We start from the raw sequence: 22334 nt of genomic DNA, 5'->3' as shown, positions 1-22334 counted from the left end.
ATTTAGGAGCTTTTTTACTGTGGTTCCATATAATATTTCAGAAAACATTAATTATTTTTATTTCTGACGCAATATTTTTTATGCTTACAAAAGGAAAAATAGTTTCAATAACACTGTTTTAACCTTACTTTAACAGCAAAAGGCGAAGCTGAACTAGGGAGGATTCTAAAGAAAATAAACGTTAGACGAACGAGTATTATAATAACGACAAAGATCTACTGGAGTACCAAGTAAGTGTTGCATGTGGTGGTATCCGTTCAAATGGTATGATGGTTTGGATGTATGTTGGATGTTTAGATAACGGTTTGGAAGTTAGGTATTGAACTGTTTGAGTAAATGTTCATTGGCATCTGAGATTTAAGTAAACGTAGCTGTAGGTACCTTATACCTGTGTGATGTACTTTAATACTTTTCTGACAATCATGGTCTTGTCTCCTTATTATAGCAATTAAAGTTAAGTGTTGTATCCCACTACACTAAGGAACAGGGAGAACGGATTGATTAATATTGCTTAATTTCTAACCTCTTATAAAATGTTCCGTTTTCATTGTTCTTTGCCTAAGTAGGAATGGATGATATTCACCACTGGTCTATTATCACTAACAACCCAGGGAGGAATATCGATAAAATACTTAATATTCTAAGTTTAAATCCCTACCTGAGCTACCTGAGTAGGTACTTGACGTACTTAGTCGTTGAAATTAAGAAACTTGATACTTAATGTTACCGATATTCACTCCCTGTTGTAACTGTCTGGCAGACATGTACCCGGAATGCCTCCACCCTGCACGCGTCCAGTACTCCTAAAAAATTACTTATGTCTATAACTATTATTATTATTGACTTACCTTCACTTGAATCCTGCAATATACGTACTCTTATTGCTTCACTTGTTTCAAATCAAAATTACAAGTAAAAAGGAGAAACCACAAGTTTTTATAATCATACGTGTGCTAATTCGGGCACGTTGGTATTACAAATAGGATTGGGTTTTCATATTTTATTGAAATACTTAAATAAATGTAATAATAAATAAATGCCGTTACGGAGGTTTGTACCCGGGACCGTCGGCTTAGCAGGCAGAGATATCTCTTGGACATCCTATAGGATGGTCGTTACCTTCCACTGGATCGTCTCGTCCAAGAGATTTTTATCGTTTAGATAGCGATACTATTTTTTTGTTATATTAGCGAGATCTGACTCCACAGTCAAACTATACACGGTGTAACATGACAGAACCAAAAGATTTGAACTACGCATTTCTGAGGGAAAAATTAAGATAAAATGTTATAGGCCATCAAGCAAAGTTCGCCAAAAAAAATTTTTTTCTGTAATTTTTTTTTAGTTTTTTGCATGTATTTTCACATAAAAACTTTCGTAAAACTGGCACTTAAAATAATTTTTTTTTGTAGTAACTAGTTATTTTTTGACATCTATCAACGAGGATAGTTAGACGCAATTTCCGATAACAGCATCATCGCCATCAAAATAGCGTTTTGTTCCGAGAAATGATAAGTATCTTTTTTTAAATGCTTATAACTCCGAAAGTATTCGAAATCCAGAAAAGTTTATATGATGAGGAATACGATGTTAAAATTATTCGGTTTTCTCATGTTACACCGTGTATAAATAGTTTTGGGGAGCTATATGTTTCAAAACTGTATTTGTAATAAAATTGTGTAGAGTATCCACTGGGCCAGACCGGCTAGCAAATCACCTGTCATTTGCAGAATGATATCAATATTATCATGTATGATTTTTATCGAAAATATTTTTCTATGTTTCGTTAGTATTTGTGCACAAAATAGCACACATATGTTTATAATATCTATACCTACACAATTAAATTCACAGTCAATTTAAGACCTGGACTGCAACTGCAAAGTATGCAAAAAAAGTAATTTAAACTAGATGAATAATTATGTATAATTCTATTTTTTCCCGTTTACTCGTTGGGAAGGCTTGGGTGTGTAGCTTTTTTGTCCTTATATGGTTTTGTGTATACATCGTGTTTTTCAATTGATAAAATTCAAGATATTGATTTTCTCAATTGAATATATTCCATATCGTATAATATTGATATAAGTAGGATTAAAAATGAACATTCATAAACTCCAAGAGAAAATAATAAAAGTAAAATAATAAATTTATGTAATATCTGGGACCTATTTTTTTTGCTATAACAAAGTCCCGTTGCACTAGTTTTGTTGATATTCATGGATATGAATCAGAATACTGAGGGGGTCCTTAGTATTCTGATTTGTACCATAAAACCATTGTAAAAACTCGTAATATCGGAACACCTAATTAGCATTACAACTATCCCGAACATATCAAATTATTTTATTGAATATTTTTTGATTTGTTCTTTTTTTCAAGTAGTCACACTACTATATATAAATTATAAATTGAAATAGATATCATTCACGAAAGAAAAAACGACAAGGCCCACTGGTGGCCGAGCCGGGAATCGAACCCGGGTCTTCAGCTTACGTGGCTAACGTCTTTGACCACACGCCCGCCGTGGTACCCGACGAAATTTCTCTAGTGTATGTTACGAGAAGTGGCTATTTATAAAGAAACTAGAGTGGCTATTTTCTCCATTGAATGAGTAGGAACGACGGTAGGGCCACCTGAATCTTACACGTGATGTAATATTTTATAGGATTATGGAATAATTAAAAAACACGGTGTATACGAATTTATCTATATATGTATGTACATATTGATATTATAATTAGTATAATTACATAATTACATGTACCGGTCTACGTAACTGTTTGCATTTATTATATTGCACGTCACCTATGCTAACGTGTGTCATGTGTTTCAATAGCTTCCACGGATTTGAATTATTTCTCAAGTACAGATGATTGATTAATGCTTTATTTAGCTCTTCGACAACTTGCTAACACTTATAACACTCGCTTTTATGTGCTTTTTGCTTGGTTGTTGATGTATTACCAACTGTTTATTCATTAGGTTTGGTAATGACAGGTCGGATGAGAGAGGTCTATCCAGAAAGCATATAATCGAAAGCATTAAGGCGTCACTTGCTAGACTACAGGTGGAATACATTGATGTGGTGCTCTTGCATAAGGTCGACCCTGTATGCCCGATGGAAGGTTAGTACTGTTAGTAGTTGATTGAGTAGTTTTTCTTATTTTAAGTGAGATTTCCATGAAGTAAACTGTGTATTTTTCAGAATTGGTACGGGCTATGAATTTTGTCATAAACCAAGGGTGGGTAATGTATTGGGGAACGGCTCGTTGGTCACCTGCTGAGGTAAGAATAGTTGGATTATTTAATATAATTCACACCATTTCATTTATATATTTGGTAATTTCCTAGCATTTAATCTGACAAAATTAATTTATATTCCCTTTTGCTACTTTTAGATAATGGACGCCTACACAAATTGCAGACAGTTTAACTGTATCACTCCGATAGTAGAGCAAACCGAATACCATATGTTCTGCAGGGAAAAACCAGAATTGTACATGCCTGAATTATACCATAAAATAGGAGTAGGTGAGTACACATTTATTGTGATCATAAGGGTACGTAGCCGAATGGCACAAATGCTCACGAAACGCTCGTAGATATCTATCTCTATCGCTCTTGCGTATAGGCGCGACAGAGCCAGACTACCTTTCGTGGCGTTTCGTTTTCACGGCTACGGCACCTGATGTTTTTGTATAACATACCCAAGAAATCTTATTTAGTACCTACTCGTGTAGGTAAATAAATAGATTTATTTTATCAAGCTTGTATGGTGATTTCAGGAATGATGGCGTGGTCGGCCATAACGACTGGCAAAGGGCTGGGCCGCGAGGAGATCACGGGTCTCTTCGCCAAGTCTCGCTTCAACAGGAAATACAGCACGTTCAGCTGGTGCGAGGAGGACCTAGCTGTACCTGATGTAACTACCTACCTTTTTAAACGTTTTTATGCGAATCTTTTGCTTGACCAATTTTAGAACTGTGTGATAAATTGATAATAAACTCTAATTTTCTAATTGCACGTTGAAGATATTTAACTATTTTTTATGACGCAGTGTAGCATATCAGTGTAATAAAAATCATTACTTAGGTACTTTTAAGCACACGAGTTGCTTACTTTGTGAGACTAAGGGCCAGTTGCATCAACCACATTTGACAGACACATCATCATCACGCAGTAGAGGTCTATGGAACTTCCCATACAATAAAATTTAACGAATGCTTTAACGGTGACAGACGGTTTGATGCAACCAGCCCTAAGTGCGTTTTCATATTATCCGGTCCGATATCGGATGTCGGACCGATATCTCATACATTACAGGCGCCATCTTGGATTTTTTCCATTGAATCCTTCCGACATCCGATATCGGATCGGATAATGTGAAAACGGACTAAGGGTCGGTTGTACCAAACTGTCTGTCAAGCAAGATGATATAGTCGATGCAACTGATAACTTTATAGTTAGTGTTTATGTTGTTTTTAGACAACTGAAATATTTTAGATTTCATTCTGATTTTATTTGCGACCTATATGTTTGTATAAAGTTACGTCTACCTTACCTATTACTAAAATTGCTGTAATGTTTTTGCCAGATGCGAAGCTCCGGGAGTAAGGAGCAGGTGACGGGCGAAGAACCCCGGACATATGGAGACAAGTTACGAGACCTGTCAAATCTTGCAAACTCACTAAGTATGTATAATAACTGCATGTTTGTTATAGCCTCACCTACATTTTAAGTAAAATTTCGGGAGGAGTTCAAACTGTCCAATGACACGTATTGGACAGTATGAACTCAGAAGGAAGTTTAATAAAAAAACATTAAAATTAACATAATTTCTTAGATTGTTCGATGAGTCAACTGGCCGTGGCGTGGTGCTTGAAAAATGAATCAGTCAATTGCCTACTGTTAGGCGCCACCAGCGTGGAACAGTTTAAAGAAAACATTCACGCGTTACAGGTATGATAGTTATAGTAATGTTTACGTAACTTTGAATATTTTTAACGTAATTATGACTGTCTATAACTACAGACTATTTCGCTACTAGCGACCTACGGAATAGTTTGTAGTTAAAGTACGTACCTACTTACTAGTTTTAGACTCCCTACATTCTTAATCTGCCTACAGATACATTTCAAGACTTCGTCTTTAAAGAACATGCATATTATATTATAGGTATTCTGACTTTGACGTGATTAGAATAGAATAGAATATTATTTTCCACCACACCAACTGGTAAAGATCAATTTTGCTATTCGAAAACGTATACCAAAATTGCATTTTATCCAAAAGAGTGCAAAGTAATTTCAAACAAATTTTAACTTGATGTCTTTAGCTGGCTGGTAGAATTTACTTTTTATGTTTCATTCGGTGGCAAAGTTTGTTTAACCTTCGTGCCTTGAAACCCTCGCAACGCCCAAGATTCCACTTTTTGAACCACGAGCGTAGCGAGTTTGGAATATTTCGCTTGCTCTGTATAAATATTGGCACGTGCGGTTAAACAACCACTTTGCCTCCTTGTAAAACAAATAACTATTATTGTATGACTGTGTACTATCAGCTGCAAAAATGCATGGCAAATTTATCAATGAATTCATTCATAATTTCTCCATACACTTTTGCTGCTGATAGTACATGCATAGGTACAATACAAGTCTCGAGTAAAGTTTGGTTTTAAATTACGACTTTTGGTACCTACAGATTGTCCCACAATTAACGCCCCTAGTTATGGCTGAAATCGAAAGGCTACTAGCAAACAAACCACAAAGGCCGCCCATGGTGTCTACGCTGGCCATGCGGAACCAACAGAACAATAACACTGTGCGAGTCGATATGACGTAAGTACTGTCCAATACTGCGTAATGATACTTGTACCTACAATAACACATTTTATTATAATAAAATACATTTTTAATTAGCGGCGCAACGTCTGGGACGGGGTCGCCTAAGCCCGAAGGCGAGGCGATCGAGGGCGAGGCCTCCACCCCCGGAAAGGAGCCCGGGAGAGGCTTTTGTGAGATTCAGTGACCGTGGTGGCGCGGAAGCACTGACTCTGCTTCCAAATCTAGTAAATCAAAGGTGAATACAAAATTATATCTAACTAACTACATGCTGAACTAAGTACATGTCGTTTCTTCTGGTTGTTCTAAACTTTTCGATTTTTTACACAGGAATCGCTTAAGGAATCCAAGCCAAAGTTCTTTTTGAATAATGCGGGTGAAGTCATCAAGCGAACAGGTCTGTACCATACGGTTTTACGTTCTACATGATTAGGTACTAGGTGCTAATGTCTAATATCCAGATCTCTAAAAGTGCAGTAACACTTGTAAAAACGAATGACGAATATGTTTCAGAGCAAGACGGCGTGTCGACGGACGTGGTGGTGTCGGTGTCGTCGCTGAAAGGCAAGCAGCCGGCGTCGGGCGGCAGCAAGGTGAAGAAGTCCAAGTCGGAGCCGGCGCGCGCGCGCTCCTCGTCGCTGCAGCGCTCCTCCTCGGGCCAGCTGGCCGGCGCGCGCGACCGCCGCCGCTCCCGGCTCGACCTCTCCTCCCCGGCCGACATATAACACGAGATGAACATGGCCTGCATCACCTCTAACATGCCGGGCTTATTCTACGAGAATGAAAGAGAGACTGTCGCGAAACCGCCTCGCCGACATCGCCTATTCGACACGCAGGAACCGAGCACCTCACGACAGATGGGGTGTGCGTGCGGCCAATGCGAATCGACCTCGGAAACATATACGAAAATATAAACTGGAAGTGATTCATGGATCTGTGATGAAGTTAACCAATGGGATACTTGTACGAAATATACACTTGATGGGTGTATTATCTAGTAAAGTGAGTGTTACAAAAATATTTAATGTAAAAGCGTAACTAAATGTACCTACCTGATAATTAGATCGTATTTGTAAGGATGTAAACATCTAGATTTGTACAAAAAGGACTGTCACTCTTGCACTTGTAGTTGTTTATTAAGTATATGACCAGCCAAATAGAAAAGTAAGGTAAATCTACTTACTTTTCGTACTGTTTTCGTAGTGGGTACGATTCGAAGTCCACGTTAGATAGATTTCAAGTAACTGAGGGATTAATCCGGGGCATCGTAGAAGTGTCTTGTAATACTTATTATTTTATTATGCAGAGATGGTGATCGATGTGTTTCAACATCTAGAAGATGGTCGTGTTCTGTAGGTAAACATGATTCCTTTGAAAATACTAGGTTAGGAAGATATTTATAAAGTGACATAATCTATATTAATGCTTTTTCTGATACGCAAATATTGACTTGGGCTATCTGGCTTAAACGATTTGAAAACTTTGCAAGCCACTCACAGTGCACCATCAGCTGCTCGAAAGTTAAGGCTTCTAGAGAGCATACCAGCGTATGAATCGTCATGCTTCCGCCGAGTATTAAGATTTGCACCACCGTTCTATAAAGTCCACTTCATACGCAGACATCTTATAATATAACGGGATACGATAGTAGGCGATAGGCCAGAGCTGTGTCCTGGTTTCAACAGTGTAATAATACTTTCCTATTGTATTCCTATCCGGCAAGTCACTGCCGAATTTAGTGCACGGTCCTTAAGAAACCTATGTACATTCTTTGTCGATATACCTACCTACAAATTTGCGAAATTCCTATATAGTGGTAATTGAATTTAGAATTAATTGGATCAAGTAATTGTACATGAAATGAAATAACTGTAAAATCTGTTTTGTAATGTAAATTAAAAAAACAATACATGTAGGTCTTAATTGGCTCATTTCCGGAACCGTACAAATAATGTAACCAACTTATAACAAGTGTATTCGCCGTTGTTTTGTATGGTTGCCATGGCAACAAACTCATAATACAAGACTGGTAGGTACTGTTTCTGAAATGGATCCAAGTAAATTAAGATTAGTAGGACCCCCCGTCTGAGATATTTAAGACGAGGCGTATGCGCGTGTATTTAATGGGTTTGCATACCTAAATAATTACATTTTTTAGACAATATTATTGTTAATTGCGATCAGCGAGTAAATAGATTAGTTATTAAAGTGTAGAATAGCTCAAAAATATAAAAGGGGGTATACATAAAACCGGTATAGCGAGATATATATATATATATACACCGTGTTTCACTTAACACTAAAAACCTGAAAACAGTTTGTTCAGAATCGAGAGTAGAATCGATTGAGCTATATCTTGATGGGGGTAATATTTTTATTTAAATTAGTATTATTAATTATTTTTTACGTGCCCATTCTATTGTACTCGTAATACAACATTGTGTATATCGCATTGCTAGAGGTTGTTTACCTTTTTTCAGTATTTAGGGGTATTAATACTGGCCGGTTACTTGGACGTTTATTTTTTCCGCTACTAGTTTGACGTTGTTTGTCAGTTTAATCTTAATGTTTATCATAAAGTCATAACAAATTGAACTCGTACCTAATTACAACCTTGTCATTTTGAATATTGAGTTTATTTGCTTACTGCGATTACCTGTCCAATTTGAAGTTTACTGTGACAAAGCTTTAAAGTGTTTTACAGTGACATCTTAGCTGTCTATTGGTAAACCTTATGTCGTTGCAGTAACGTACACAAATAAATAGTCTTATGGTTTATGATGGTAGTTAGCAATTATTTTATTGAGTGTAGAGCTAAAAGTCAAGTAGAGCTGTACAGAAAATTAAAAATTCAATTTAAAAAAAAGTAACGATCAGATTAAAAGATGAATACCCTAGATGAGTTTAAAAAAATAAAAATCAGTTGGGGTGTCTGAGGTTTTGAGTGATACCGGAAACACCGTGTATATATTATGTACATTAAATTATATGAGTTTCCGAAACTCGTTTTTAGGTTAGTGGAAATTACTTTTAGATTTATTGCTAGACTTATTTATTAAAATTGAAATTTTAGAGTCATGTACCTGTTACAATAAATAATTGAGAAGTAAAGGTATCTCATAAATTACAAATACTTCTTGGACATAAAATAATAAGTTTAGATTGGTGATTATAGTTATTTTACTGAACTGTAACTAAGAGGTAAGGGTTGGTTCCTGCATTCATCTGTATGTTTTTGACTGGGACTTGTGATCGTCTACAATGTACCTTATCGAGTGGAAATGTAGCATGATACAACATTTATTCCTTCCTTCATTTCATATCACTAGGCATTAAGATCACACAATTTTCGTACCTACTGTTATTAGTCATTGAAAGTTTATTATTATTACGAGCATATTATTACATCAAGCGCAGCTTGTATATATTTATATTTTATGTGTTATAATGTTTAAGCCAGATCATTGTACTTAAATCATTCTTATGATTAAATCAGCTATAAACGATTACATGTATTATTGAGACTAAAACCTTCATATAATGTAGGTATGTATCATAATTGTATACCTATATTAAACGAAACCGTTAAGGGTGTCGTAATAAGTGGACGTGCTTAAAAGTTGGTTTTGTATACGTTGATGCACTCTGTATTTTGGACACCCTATATAAAAATGGAGTTGAAGTACAACCAGACAAGTTGTAGATAGACTGTCAGCTTTATTTATTTATTGCGTACAGATTCCAACAAACTAGATAGACAAGGACGTCTGACGGGATACCTATACCTCTAGCTAAGAGACCTAAAAGTACAATCGTTAACACAGCTGGCTGTGTCCCACCAATACGGCGATTATCCGTATGTAGAGAAAGAAACACGATATGATATGAAGCGTCATCAACAAAAGTACTCGTGGCTACAGGCGCAGAGGTAGGTTGCAATGTTTCTGCGCGATCCGAGAGAGCGAGCCGCCGACCGCCGCGACACCGGTAACTAGCCAATTAATATCCTCATCCCTCCGTGCCTGTCCGAGATCCTTCCAAGTATAAATATAGCTCGTCCAAGCTGCAAGATCCGCTCGGTAAATGCCCATTCTACTCTGAGATGTAGTTTAAGTGCCCCGCTGATCAGACGTGCCACGCCGAAACGAGACCTGTGCAATATGACGTCGGTGATATACTTTGACTGGCTGGACTATCTCGTGTTCGGAGCCATGCTGTTACTTTCAGCGCTTATCGGGATCTACTTTGCTTGCTTTGCTAGCAAGAAGCAAAATACCACGTCCGAGTACCTGATGGGAGGCAAAACTATGGGGATGTTCCCAATTTCTATGTCATTGATAGCCAGGTAAAATAGTGTTTCATAAGTTCACCAGTTTATTTCTCTGATTGATAAGTTACAAGCTTAGGTTTAATTATTCCTTTTCATTGCAGTTATGTCTCCGGTATCTCCCTCTTGGGACTGCCCGCAGAAATGTACACATACGGAACACAGTTATGGGCTGTAGTATTTTCAGAATGGGCCGTATCTATAGCCATTGCTTTCATTTACCTTCCTGTTTTCTATAATCTTCAAATCACATCTACGTATGAGGTCAGTTTAATTTACACAGGTACATTATTCAATCTGATATTTTCAAAGAGAAATTCTACTGACAATATTAAAACCAATTACACTGTACACACATTGCATTATTAATTAATTGGTATATTATGTAGACTAGGGTTCTTTATGTATGTAAAACACACAACACAGTTTTTAATGTTTTTATAGAGTTGTTTATGTGGTTATTGACCATTTATTGACAGTATAATTAGTTGTAAAATTATACGTTTATCGGTACCTCAGTCACAACACTGAATTCTTACAGGCAAATTAACTGTAGTTTCTAATACTTTTTTGTTTTCAGTACTTACGTCTTCGATTTTGCCACAACGTAAGGCTACTGGGATCAATAATTTTCATTGTGAAAATGATGCTCTATATTCCAATAGTAATATATGTGCCAGCATTGGCATTTAGTCAAGGTATCCGTCACTTATTTATTTTGCTAAAATATATTTTTTCTACTCCCGAACTGTTATTCGGCATTTACAGGGTCGTGCATAGATCTTTAAAACCCTATATAAAAGTCTATTCCCCAAAGCCAGCGTCCGCCGGCTTTCCGCGCATGCGCGCAGTATCGAAAAAACTGAAAACGCATTGTTTGGCTCTGTAACCATGGCAACGGAAAATACTCGTGGCGTCTTAATAACAATTTTCGGCTTCGCCTCAAATTGTTACCCACGCCACTCGTCTTTTTTGACCTCCTTTAAACGACTGTTGCATAAAATACTATTTTCTACTCGTCGACTGTAATCTGTCAATTAGGACACCACAGACTAAACTATAAGTTTAGTGCTAGCTTTTCAGTGTTGGATACTCTATGGCAGTTCCGACTCAACTATAATAATATATGTAATCTCATTATAGTTGACTTTAAGTTAACTGTAATAATTTCAAAAATAGAACATCATACAATTTCTATACTAATTTGCGATACCTGGCAAATTTTTCTGCATCTGAAATACATTTTTTTTATTTGTCGTGTTATCGGCCAATCAGAGACGGTTATTACAAACAATTGGTTGCTAGGTAATTCGATGTTGATACAAAGGTGAACGACGCTATTAACATTAATTTTAACTTGCATGAATGATGATATTTCCGTCCATTGATGATGAAGATGATGATTCGTAGAAAAAGTATTGTATACAATAGTGATGAAGACAGACTTTAAAAAAGGGTCAAGTAGCCTATACTGAAATAATAACTAAGCCCATTTTAAATCAGTCACAGCGTGCACAGTATCCTTGGCTTAGACCCTGTTTACATATTGATTTGTGTTTGTTTGTCTAGTGCGAGTTTGTACATTTTACCTACATGCCTGTTTTTTACAGTAACTGGGATCAATCTTCACTTAATCACACCAATAGTATGCATTGTTTGCATATTTTACACCACTGTTGTAAGTATATTACTAGCCTACATTCAATTCCCACAATGTTCAGGTGCCGTAGTCGAATGGCATTTCTGCGACGCGAAACGAAAACGAAATGCCGCGAAAGGTACCTAGTCTGGTTCTGTCGCGCCAATACGCAAGAGCGATAGAGATAGATATCTACGAGTGTTTCGTTTCGTGAGCGTTTGTGCCATTCGACTACGTACCCAGGCCCCGTAGCCGAATGGCATTTTTCAGACGCGAAACGCCACCGAAACGCCGCAAAAATGTAATTTGGCTCTGTCGCGCCAATATGCAAGAGCGACAGAGATAGATAGCTACGAAAGAGATATTATCGTGAGCGTTTGTGCATTCGGCTACGCACATAGGTCCTGTGTTCAGCGGGAATACTTTTTGAAAAGCGAATTCTCCATTCCATTACGTTCTTACTGCGAGCGAATGCATGTAACCAATAATAAGATTAATAAGGTTTCCACTATAAAACATTATACATATTAATAAACATTCGGCTGGGGAAGGATTTCCAGTATCAAGCAAGGACGCAGACATATGCGTTCTTCGCTATACAAGTTTGTTCGCAGTTCGCAGGGCAAACTCCCTGGCAATGAATGCGGTAAGCAGATTAAGGTCACGCACGATAGGGTTATATTGTACTGGGGGGTTACCATGACGTACTAAAGACGTTCAGTTTAGGTTGAGAGAAAGGGACACAGCTATAGCAGTTACATAGCTCCGTCCCTCTCTCTCAACCTAAACTGAACGGCTTTAGCACGTCATGGTAACCCCCCTGTTAGTAGGAATCTTCCTGCATGCAATAAATAACCTATACATACCATTTCTAATAAATAAACACAAGAGCTGTGCAAAGTTAAATAATTTAATAGGTATGACTGTGAATTTCATATGTAGACGAAGACAAGGATAGTTGCTAGGTACAGAAATAAAAGCAATTGTCGCAAAGTTTCATTAGACCCATGTGTTATTTATTGAATGATTTCAGGGGGGGCTTAAAGCAGTTGTGTGGACTGACACCCTTCAAACGGTACTCATGTATTTTGGCGTCGTATTCGTGCTGATATACGGGACATGGAGACTCGGTGGAGTGAAGAATGTTATTGCTATAAACGAGGAAGGGGAGCGACTGGAGTTTTTTAAGTAATTTATGTTATTTTATAATGTACTAGCAATTGCCCGCGGCTTCGCTCGTTTTAGAAAGAGACAAAAAGTAGCCTATGTCACGACAATTAGTCGCTACGTTTTGCCGTGAAAGACAGACAAACAAACAGACACACACACTTTCCCATTTATAATACATAAATATTAGTATGGATTAGTATGGATATTGCTATTATTAATATTAGTTTCCAGTACCTAGTAAAATATTTAGTGTCGCTGGACATGATAAGATAAGATAATCGTTTTCTCCAGAGCTACGCTCGTAGCACGTAGCACTCGTTGGCTCAGATTTTAATTTTATTATTTTCTAACCATAGAGCAAGGCATTTCATTGGTAATAGTACCTATACCATATCTATGTATTAAAAAAATACTTAGTATGGACCCCGACCCAACCATAAGGCATACATTCTGGACGACAGTATTTGGCAATTTCTTCAGCTGGCTCGCGTCGTGTTCCGTCAATCAGGCAATGATGCAAAGATGTCTGGCTTTATCGACACTGAAAAGGGCGCGCATGTAAGTAACGTTTTTAAAGTGTTCCATGCTGTGCTGCATGCATGTTTAATCATAATCTTTGATGGAGTGTCAACAAAAATATTATGGAAACGGTACAATGCATTTAATATAACTTATCTACATTGCGATGTTTTGAAACCGTCCATGCCGTCCATGGTCAACGGGATACAGAAGAAAAATATTTTTCACCACACCAACTGTTAAAGACTTATTTTGCTATTCGAAAACAGATAGCAAAATTGCATTTTATCCACAAGAGTGCAAAGTAATATCATACAAATTTTAACTTGATGTCTAAAGCTGGGTGTTGGAATTCACGTATAAATGATGATTTTGAATCATAAACGTTAAATAAATTTAAGTAAATAAATTTTTGATGTTTTATAGTTTATATTTTCATAGTGTTGGTGTGGTGAAAAATTTTGTGTTTCACTCGGTGGCAAAGTTTGTTTAACCTTAAGGCGTTAATTTGATACTTTATTCAAGGCTCAAATTCCACTTTTTGAACCACTCGCTACGCTCGCGGTTCAATATTGGAATCTTTCGACTTGCTCGGGTATCAATATTGGCACGTGCGGTTAAACAACTACTTTGCCCCCTTGTAAAACAAATAACTATTAAATGTTTTTAATAAAATATAGACACACAGCAGTCAGCTAAGTTAGGAGTGCCAGGAAAAGGCGTAACGTCTTAGTTTTCGTTATAGTTATAATATACGAACCCTTTTTTAAGTCCAGACGCAAAAACGACGCGGTGTTATAAGTTTGTACCGATGAACGAACCTGTTGAACCGATTTAGATTTAGTTTTTTTTTTTGTTTGAAAGCTGAGTTAATCGGGAGTGTTCTTAGCCATGTTTCATGAAAATTGGTCCTCTATGTCGGGGCTTTTTTCAAAATTTTAATTTTGTGGTTAGGTTATAACCTACCTAACCCCTAGGTATTTTGACAGAACTATATTCATAATGGCGGCTGGCATCTACACGATAGTGAGCCTGTGCTGCTACACCGGGCTGGTGATATACGCGACGTTCGCGGCGTGCGACCCGCTGCAGACCGGCGCCATCAGGAAGAGCGACCAGCTTCTCCCGTACTTCGTGATGCAGATCACTGGCACGATACCGGCGCTGCCGGGCATCTTCATGAGTGGGGTCTTTAGCGCAGCTTTGAGGTACTTTTCATTATAAATATACTATGCATCTCTTCGTCCAATGTGTTAACATTGAGATATATTTATTCGATAAGACTGTTACAAAAATACCATTCGAGTTCTAATCAAATAACAACACCTTGTCTATTGATATCCCTGTAAAAATCTTATTTTTTTAACACCAGCTTGTAAAAGTCTTTAGTCCAAATATTTACCCTTAAATGAATTTGTTTTTAGTTAAACCTGCATAATGAAATGTTTGATTTTAGTTCAATGTCAACTGGATTAAACTCACTCTGCGGTGTTATTTTTGAGGATCTCATCAGACCTACCTATAATAAGCCAATATCAGAGAAAACTGCAAGCTTCATCATGAAAATCATCGTTGTAGTCATTGGTAAAAAATATTTCAATATCGTAAGATTTTTTCATAAAATTATGTGTTAACTAACACGGAAGCTATCGGCCTAGGTATAAGTTTTAAGCAAAAAGTGCTGAATAACTGACAGGCCGTTATCGTCCGGCGTACTGATAGTCAGTAGGCCCCTTACAAACATTATATTTAGTTTTTAATTATTCGACAGGTGCCATTTGTGTCGTGCTCGTGTTTTTGGTAGAGCACATGGGTGCTTTGATTCAGGCTGGCAAGAGCTTGGCTGGTATAACTGCAGGCAGTTTACTTGGCCTGTTTTCTATGGGCCTATTTTTACCATGGACTAATTCAACGGTTGGTAAATGCCTTTTTATGTCTATTACTAAGAAGCAATAAGAGTGGCCATTTTTTCATATAAACGTGCTCTTGTTTATTGGTTGTTGAAGCTAGACATGATTAACCACGATATCTATCATTTATGAAAAAAGGAAAACAGACCGATACAATCACATACTTAATTTCACTTCCAAACTCGAGAGATGTAAACAATCGAGTACCAAACTCAATTTTAGAGATTTTTACTCATCATTATTTATTTCACCTGAGTTGGCCTCATTCCACTTTTGCGAGCCAAGTATATTTACCTAAGAAAATTCACAAATCGAAACAGTGGAGTCTTTAGATTTAAGCTTTTTAGCTCCTGCGTGCGTAGCCGAATGCACAAACGCTCACGAAACGCTCACGAAACGAAACGCTCGTAGATGTGTATCTCTATCGCTCTTGCGTATAGGCGCAACAGAGCTAGACTACCTTTCGCGGCGTTTCGTTTTCGTTTCGCGTCGTAGAAATGCCATTCGGCTACGAGGCCTGTTACCTCTTAACTTTAGTCGCCAGGTGTAGATTCAGTCATCTCAATAATTGGACCGTTGCAGGGGGCCCTCGCAGGAGGTCTCGTGTCGACCATGTTCGTCGGCTGGATGTCGATCGGCACGCAAGCGGCCATGATGAGGGGGGACATCGTGTTCCCCACCAAACCCGTGTCGGTCGCGGGCTGTGAGGCAAACGTCACGATGCCTGGAACACCGGTGTCCATGGCTCACACTGTGGAATTTGATCGGTATTCTTCTCAACTTATATCTTGATAAATTACGACAATTAATATTGAATTAAGTAAGTATGTATGGCTTAAGTAGTGATTGTATGACACTATAGTTCTGTCAATAATGTAAAACGTGGAAAATATTTATTTTAGTTGAGTCCAGTCGAGAGCCAGTCGATATGCCCGAAAGCGCGCGAAAAGCGTGTTCAGATAGTTTCATTTTTGTAACTGTGTAGATGTACCTAAATGAACACGACTGTCCCCTATACAGTCGCGTTCACTTAATCTGAACACTCTTTTATTCTCATGCTACTTATCTTGTGCAGATAGTTTTGTTCACCTAACTATGTATGAAGGTATGTACCTACATACCTATGTCATACATTTAAATAATAACTGTCGTGTTACATGTAGATTACAATTGTACCCTCTCGTATTTGCAGAACTGTCACTATACGTTCAAAACAAACAAATACATGTACTTAGTGTGTCACTGAACTTATTGTTGCCAACAGGTCGGGTACCTTCTTCCTGTACAGATTGAGCTATTTATACTACACGTTCGTCGGGATGATTGTATGCGTACTGGTGGGCGTCGTCGTGTCGTATTTCACGCAGCCAAATGATCCGGCGATGGCAAGTTCTTCACGTTTATCCTATTTAGTTAATTTAAGTGTGTCATCCAGGAATGACTGTTTGAACTTGGACTGTTATGATCTGGTTTATAAAGACAAAATTTAGGAATAGAATAGTCAATCTTCTGTCTGCCGACCGGTCCGGGCCATAACCCGGTCAAGGGGGCTGATTTATGTAGGTACTTACAATACAATAAAAATATTCTTTTCCCCTCACTAGCTCGGAAATACGTGTTTTGTCCTTTAATACCAGCGGGTAAAAACGCATTTTATCCACTAGTGGGTAAAGTAATTTGACCTTGAAAAAAGTCAAATTAACTGCTTTAAAATTGATAAAAGTAGCTGAATCTAGTAATAAAGATGATTTACCACGTGTGGAACTACTGGAAGCAGTGATAAACGCATTTTTTGCGTTGTAGTTTCCTCGCTATAGTGAGGGGAAAAGTTTTGTGTTACACTCGGGTGCAAATGTATTTTACTTCTCGTGTGTTAAAAAACTCGCAAGTTCAGGCTTCGCTCGTGGTTCAACTATAGAATCCTTTCACTTGCTCGTTTTTCAATTACACACTCGGTGTTAAAATACAACTTTGCCCCCTTGTATAACAAATAACTATTATTGCTCACCAATATGACAAGATGACATTTAATAATTTTTAAGAAAAAAAAAACCGTCGCCTTTCGGGTTCTGGTGAAAGTTACTTGCGAATGTTGGATTATGTAGAAATGTGTAGGTATTTTTTAAAACTGCTTTTAATGCTTTAATTTTTAGATGGCAACACAAATGAATATACGTATAACGTTAAGGTTTGAGGAGTTTCCTCAATTCCTCATGAATCCGATTATATTCTAAGAAATCGAAGCTTGACAAACTTTGACTTGAAAACTCAATATGCTTAACAAACATAACTAAATAAATGTCACTGTTCTGAACTTAAATGCATGCTTTTCTTACAAAAATATCAAAGTCATGAGTGTGCCGTTCAGATTTGAGGAGTACGGTTCTGACTATCATCAGCAGTTCCACTGCACCAAATGTCACTGTTCTGGACGTAAGTGCATGTTGTTCTTATAAAAATACCAAAGTCACTATAAGCGTGCCGTTCAGATTTGAGGAGTTCGGTTCTGACCAACATCAGCAGTTCCACTGTACCAAATGTCACTGTTCTAGACGTAAGCGCATGCTGTTCTTATAAAAATGGCAAAGTCACTATAAGCGTGCCGTTCAGATTTGAGGAGTTCGGTTCCGACCTTCATCAGCAATTCCACTGCACCAAATGTCACTGTTCTGGACGAAAGTGCATGCTGTTCTTATAAAAATACCAAAGTCACTATAAGTGTGCCGTTCAGATTTGAAGAGTTCCGTTCTGACCATCATCAGCAGTTCCACTGCACCAAATGTCACTGTTCCGTACCTAAATGCATGCTGTTCCTTTAAAAACACAAAAATCACCATATGTATGCCTTTCAGATTCGAGGACTTCCCTCGATTTCTCCAGGATTCCATCATCAGAACTGGGTTCTGAGAAAAATGGGACCAATCTGTATGCATATACATTCAATCAAAAAAAAAATTTTTCAAAATCGGTCCAGTAACGACGGAGATATCGAGGAACAAACATTAAAAAAAAAAAAAAAAAAAACATACAGACGACTTGATAACCGTCCTTCTTGAGAGATATGACGCGACATTTAAATAAAAACCGGCCAAGTGCGAGTCGGGCTCGCGCACAAAGGGTTCCGTAGCAGCAAATCGTTTTCAGTGTAAGCACAATAACTTAACCAAAATTACAGTTAAATCAACCTATCTCAAAAACTATAAGAGATACTTTGATCAAACCAAAAATCGTTGAAAGAGTTAATTAGCATGCATCACCTCTATTTTTTTTAGAATTTTATACCCCGTAGTTATAAAAATAGAGGGGGGGGGACATACTTTTTACGACTTTGAGAGCTGATATCTCAAAAACCGTTCACTTTAAGAAAAATGTTTTTTAGAAAACTTTATATCATTTTAAAAGACCTTTCCATTGATACCCCACACGGGTATGTACATCGAAAAAAAAAATTTTCATCCCTCAGTTACATGTATGGGGGCCCCACCCCAATTCTTTTTTTTTACTATTTAGTGTCATAATTTTGTAGCGGTTCATACAACACATATTCCCATCAAATTTCATCACTGTAGTACTTATAGTTTCCGAGTAAATCGGCTGTGACAGACGGACAGACGGACAGACGGACAGACGGACATGACGAAACTATAAGGGTTCCGTTTTTGCCATTTTGGCTACGGAACCCTAAAAATAAGCACATAACTGTAATTAACTATGGTAGTCAACAGGCGGTCTTATCGCTAAAGAGCGATCTCTTCCAGACAACCTTTGGGTAGATGAGACAAGACACAAAAAACAACTAATTTGAGTAGGTGATGCACTACCACCCCACTTTACTACTTACCACTCGTATTTCAAAAAACATTTGGCCATATTTTGCAGATATAGAAAAATTGCCCCTCAATAATAGAATTGAGTGAATGCAGTTTTAGTAAAAGTTTCGAATTTGTCTAGATAATCTTGTATGTAATATTCAATCAATAACGATGCAGATCCATAATGGTAATATCGCATATAAAATCAACTTTAATCGGAATTGATACAAGCGTGCCACTCATAAGTCTAAAAACCCCTTTTATGTAATGGGCGTTAAATTTACCGGAACGTAACTCTGTAACAAAATGAGACAAGTTTATGTATCTACCTAATACCTATGGATACTTAGACAACGATATATATATTATATAAATACTTATATGTACCTATACATTAGAAGAAATCTGTTCTCATCACAAATAAATTCCCTTACCGGAATTCCCTTCGGGTTTATCAGGCAGGGTCTCTACGCGCTAGGCCGGACCGGTTGTCAAAGGAAGGAATAGGCTTGTGTCGGAGTATATAATAATTGTCGGTTGGTCTCAGGTCCACCGAGACCTCCTGACGCCGCTGATCCACCGCTGGCTGCCGCCGCAGCACCCCTGTTGCCGGCGCCCGCGCCTCACGCAGCACGACATCGAGCTCAACGCCCGGGAGATGTCACACCTGCGCGCACACGCATATCATGCACGCGTAAGGCCTTTCATTATTCTTTCAGTGGTATAATACTTCCGGTTCACAATTTCCATAAATTATAATATTTTCGAATGTTATACTCCCTTTCGCTGATTACACGTGATGCTTACTAATAAAGACAATTTACTGTGATTTTACCCTCCTTTTGCTTTAATAAAATAATAGTAGACAAGTATACCTTGTACTTTTGGCACTTGAAAAAAGTGTAAACAAACCTGAGCTGTCAAATTTGAGGGTTGTTTATTAGGTAACGTTTGGTTCCTGAATTTTTTTCTCTATTTAATAATAATTGAGGTCACTACTATTTTCCATTTCATTCCACTAACATGTAATTTCGTTTAATTTGACGAAACGTATACACCTTCACGAATACAAACATATCGTCATTAACATTTAATGAATATTATTATTTTCTTCAGGGAATCATCAACCAAAAAGTACCTAATTTTGCAGAGGTTTAAAACTCATGGTTGCATTTTTATCTGGGTGTAACTCCGGTTTCACATTATCCGATCCGATATCGGATGTCGGAAGGATTTCGATGGAAAAATCCAAGATGGCGCCTGTATTGTATGGGATATCGGTCCTACATCCGATATCGGATCGGATAATGTGAAAACGCACCTAACTCCACTAAAATATAAATTTTATCTGTCTGACATTTGCCATTGCTTGTTATCAATCATCATCATCATCATCTGTTCCGAGTTCGATATTTGTGTTGATGAATTTGATGATTGTTATATTTATGTTTTTTAGGGTACGGAACCCTAAAAAACATAAATATAAAAGGTACAAAAGGAACCCTTATGGCGACGCTTTGTCCGTCTGTCTGTATGTCTGTCACATTTCTAAATATCTCGAGAACTACTTACGCTATCGATTTGAAATTTGGAACAGTTATGAACATTTTAAACCTCTACAAGCTGAAACTATTATTTTTAAAAATATATTAATATTAATTATAGAAAATAGCCAAAATGGAAAGGGGCAAACTGTAAATGTCAAGTTACTAGGTCAAGTGGGGTGGGTATCATTAGAAAGAGCTCAAATTGTACATATCAAAACTATTTTTTATAATTTTTTTGTAGTGGAAAATAAAAAGAATTATGAAGGAAATGTAAAAAATGAAATGCTATCCCCTTACCTTCCGAACTTTACCAACGAAAAATTATGACTTTTTACGAAATATTGGTTTTAAGCTAAATTTTATAGGAAAAGGTTTCTGGCCTTAAAAGGTTCACTATCCCTGGATCTGTCAAATTTGACGGCTCCGGTTTGTTTACACTTTTTTCAAGTGCCAAAAGTACAAGGTATAGGTACATTATGACGCGCTGGTGGCCTAGCGGTAAGAGTGTGCGACTTTCGATCCGGAGGTTTCGAACCCCGGCTCGTACCAATGAGTTTTTCTGAACTTAAGTGCGAAATGTCAACAAGTGATGTGCCTGGTTGGTCATTACACCATCGCTTCGTTCAGGATTCAGTTTTCAGGATTCAGTTTACGCCCTCGCTATAAATATGTAATTTTGCTCCCTTGTAAACACAATCTACTAGGTATTAATTTTTTTGCAGAAGGCGACTGATGTTCGAGATCCGGCGTTCTTCTCCAACAACAACTCTGACTCAGCTAGGTTACGCCCTTCTTAAATCGTAATTAGATTAGTTTTAACTAGATTATTTTGTAAGCGTAATGTAGAAATAAGATTTCTTGTACGTAACTATAAGTAAAATTTTATATTCCAATGCTGATTATTATTTACGTACCTATACCACATATCAAGTACAAATAACTAGTAGCAACTAGCTGTAACTGACTGCTGAAAATGTAGCACCGTTAAATAACGGTCCTTCCGTAGTTAATATATAATCACAATCGGAGTACGGCAGTAGCTTACAAAATGTATACTAATAATGGTGCCGTACTGTAGACTTCACGCTCGCTAATAGTTCCGCAAATCTTACAAGTGTTTAATAACGTACAAATCAAACTGCACGACAATCGATTGAAACGAAAGATGCGGTCTGGGGATCGATTTTTGAATCTCGAACTCACGAATTCGCCGTTCGAAAGTCTGTGGAAAGTCGTAATGCTAATTTTGAAAAAGGTCGGCTAGTAATTTTAAAACTAGTGTTAATGACCACTCGATTTCGATTATGTTATTAGAATTTAAATCACTAGTAGTGGAGATATTATTGAACGAATTTCACGAAATCGAATGGCCGAGATTCAAAAATCGGTCCCCTGTACCTAGACTAGAATTTCTGGACATAACTACGATACGATTATTTCTGGACATGCATACATTATTATGTCCTAGCTGAACTAGATATAGCTCGTGTAGTCAAATATAAACAGTTGCCTTTTTGAGTTAACCAGCGGTTACCGTTGAGGAATAATAACTCCCAGTCAAATGTACTCG

At 37.4% G+C, this 22334-nt stretch overlaps 2 protein-coding genes across 5 annotated transcripts in view; both read left to right on the top strand.

Annotated features, from left to right (window-relative positions):
* The window catches only part of LOC125241107 (voltage-gated potassium channel subunit beta-2), a 29354-nt gene extending 22864 nt beyond the window's left edge, over positions 1-6490 (top strand). For all 4 annotated transcript variants that reach the window (XM_048149428.1, XM_048149427.1, XM_048149426.1 and 1 more), the window contains 11 exons: positions 137-230; positions 2998-3125; positions 3206-3285; positions 3399-3531; positions 3786-3922; positions 4595-4691; positions 4844-4959; positions 5701-5837; positions 5919-6078; positions 6171-6237; positions 6354-6490. In XM_048149428.1, the coding sequence (XP_048005385.1) occupies positions 137-230; positions 2998-3125; positions 3206-3285; positions 3399-3531; positions 3786-3922; positions 4595-4691; positions 4844-4959; positions 5701-5837; positions 5919-6027 (1031 nt within the window). In that variant the 3' untranslated portion in view covers positions 6028-6078; positions 6171-6237; positions 6354-6490. The remainder of the gene's footprint in view (positions 1-136; positions 231-2997; positions 3126-3205; positions 3286-3398; positions 3532-3785; positions 3923-4594; positions 4692-4843; positions 4960-5700; positions 5838-5918; positions 6079-6170; positions 6238-6353) is intronic.
* Positions 6491-9956: 3466 nt separating this feature from the next.
* Positions 9957-21651, top strand: LOC125241256 (sodium-coupled monocarboxylate transporter 1-like). The gene is made up of 13 exons (XM_048149638.1): positions 9957-10185; positions 10272-10431; positions 10748-10865; positions 11778-11845; positions 12840-12994; positions 13394-13534; positions 14485-14703; positions 14952-15079; positions 15267-15409; positions 15988-16172; positions 16670-16790; positions 19765-19911; positions 21487-21651. The coding sequence occupies exons 1-13, from the start codon at positions 10001-10003 to the stop codon at positions 21559-21561; spliced, it is 1845 nt and encodes a 614-aa protein (XP_048005595.1). The 5' UTR covers positions 9957-10000; the 3' UTR covers positions 21562-21651.
* Positions 21652-22334: the final 683 nt, after the last annotated feature.

This window comes from Leguminivora glycinivorella, chromosome Z (assembly GCF_023078275.1).
Source record: "Leguminivora glycinivorella isolate SPB_JAAS2020 chromosome Z, LegGlyc_1.1, whole genome shotgun sequence".
Lineage (NCBI taxonomy): Eukaryota > Metazoa > Arthropoda > Insecta > Lepidoptera > Tortricidae > Leguminivora > Leguminivora glycinivorella.
This window is presented reverse-complemented; position numbering and strand designations above follow the sequence as displayed.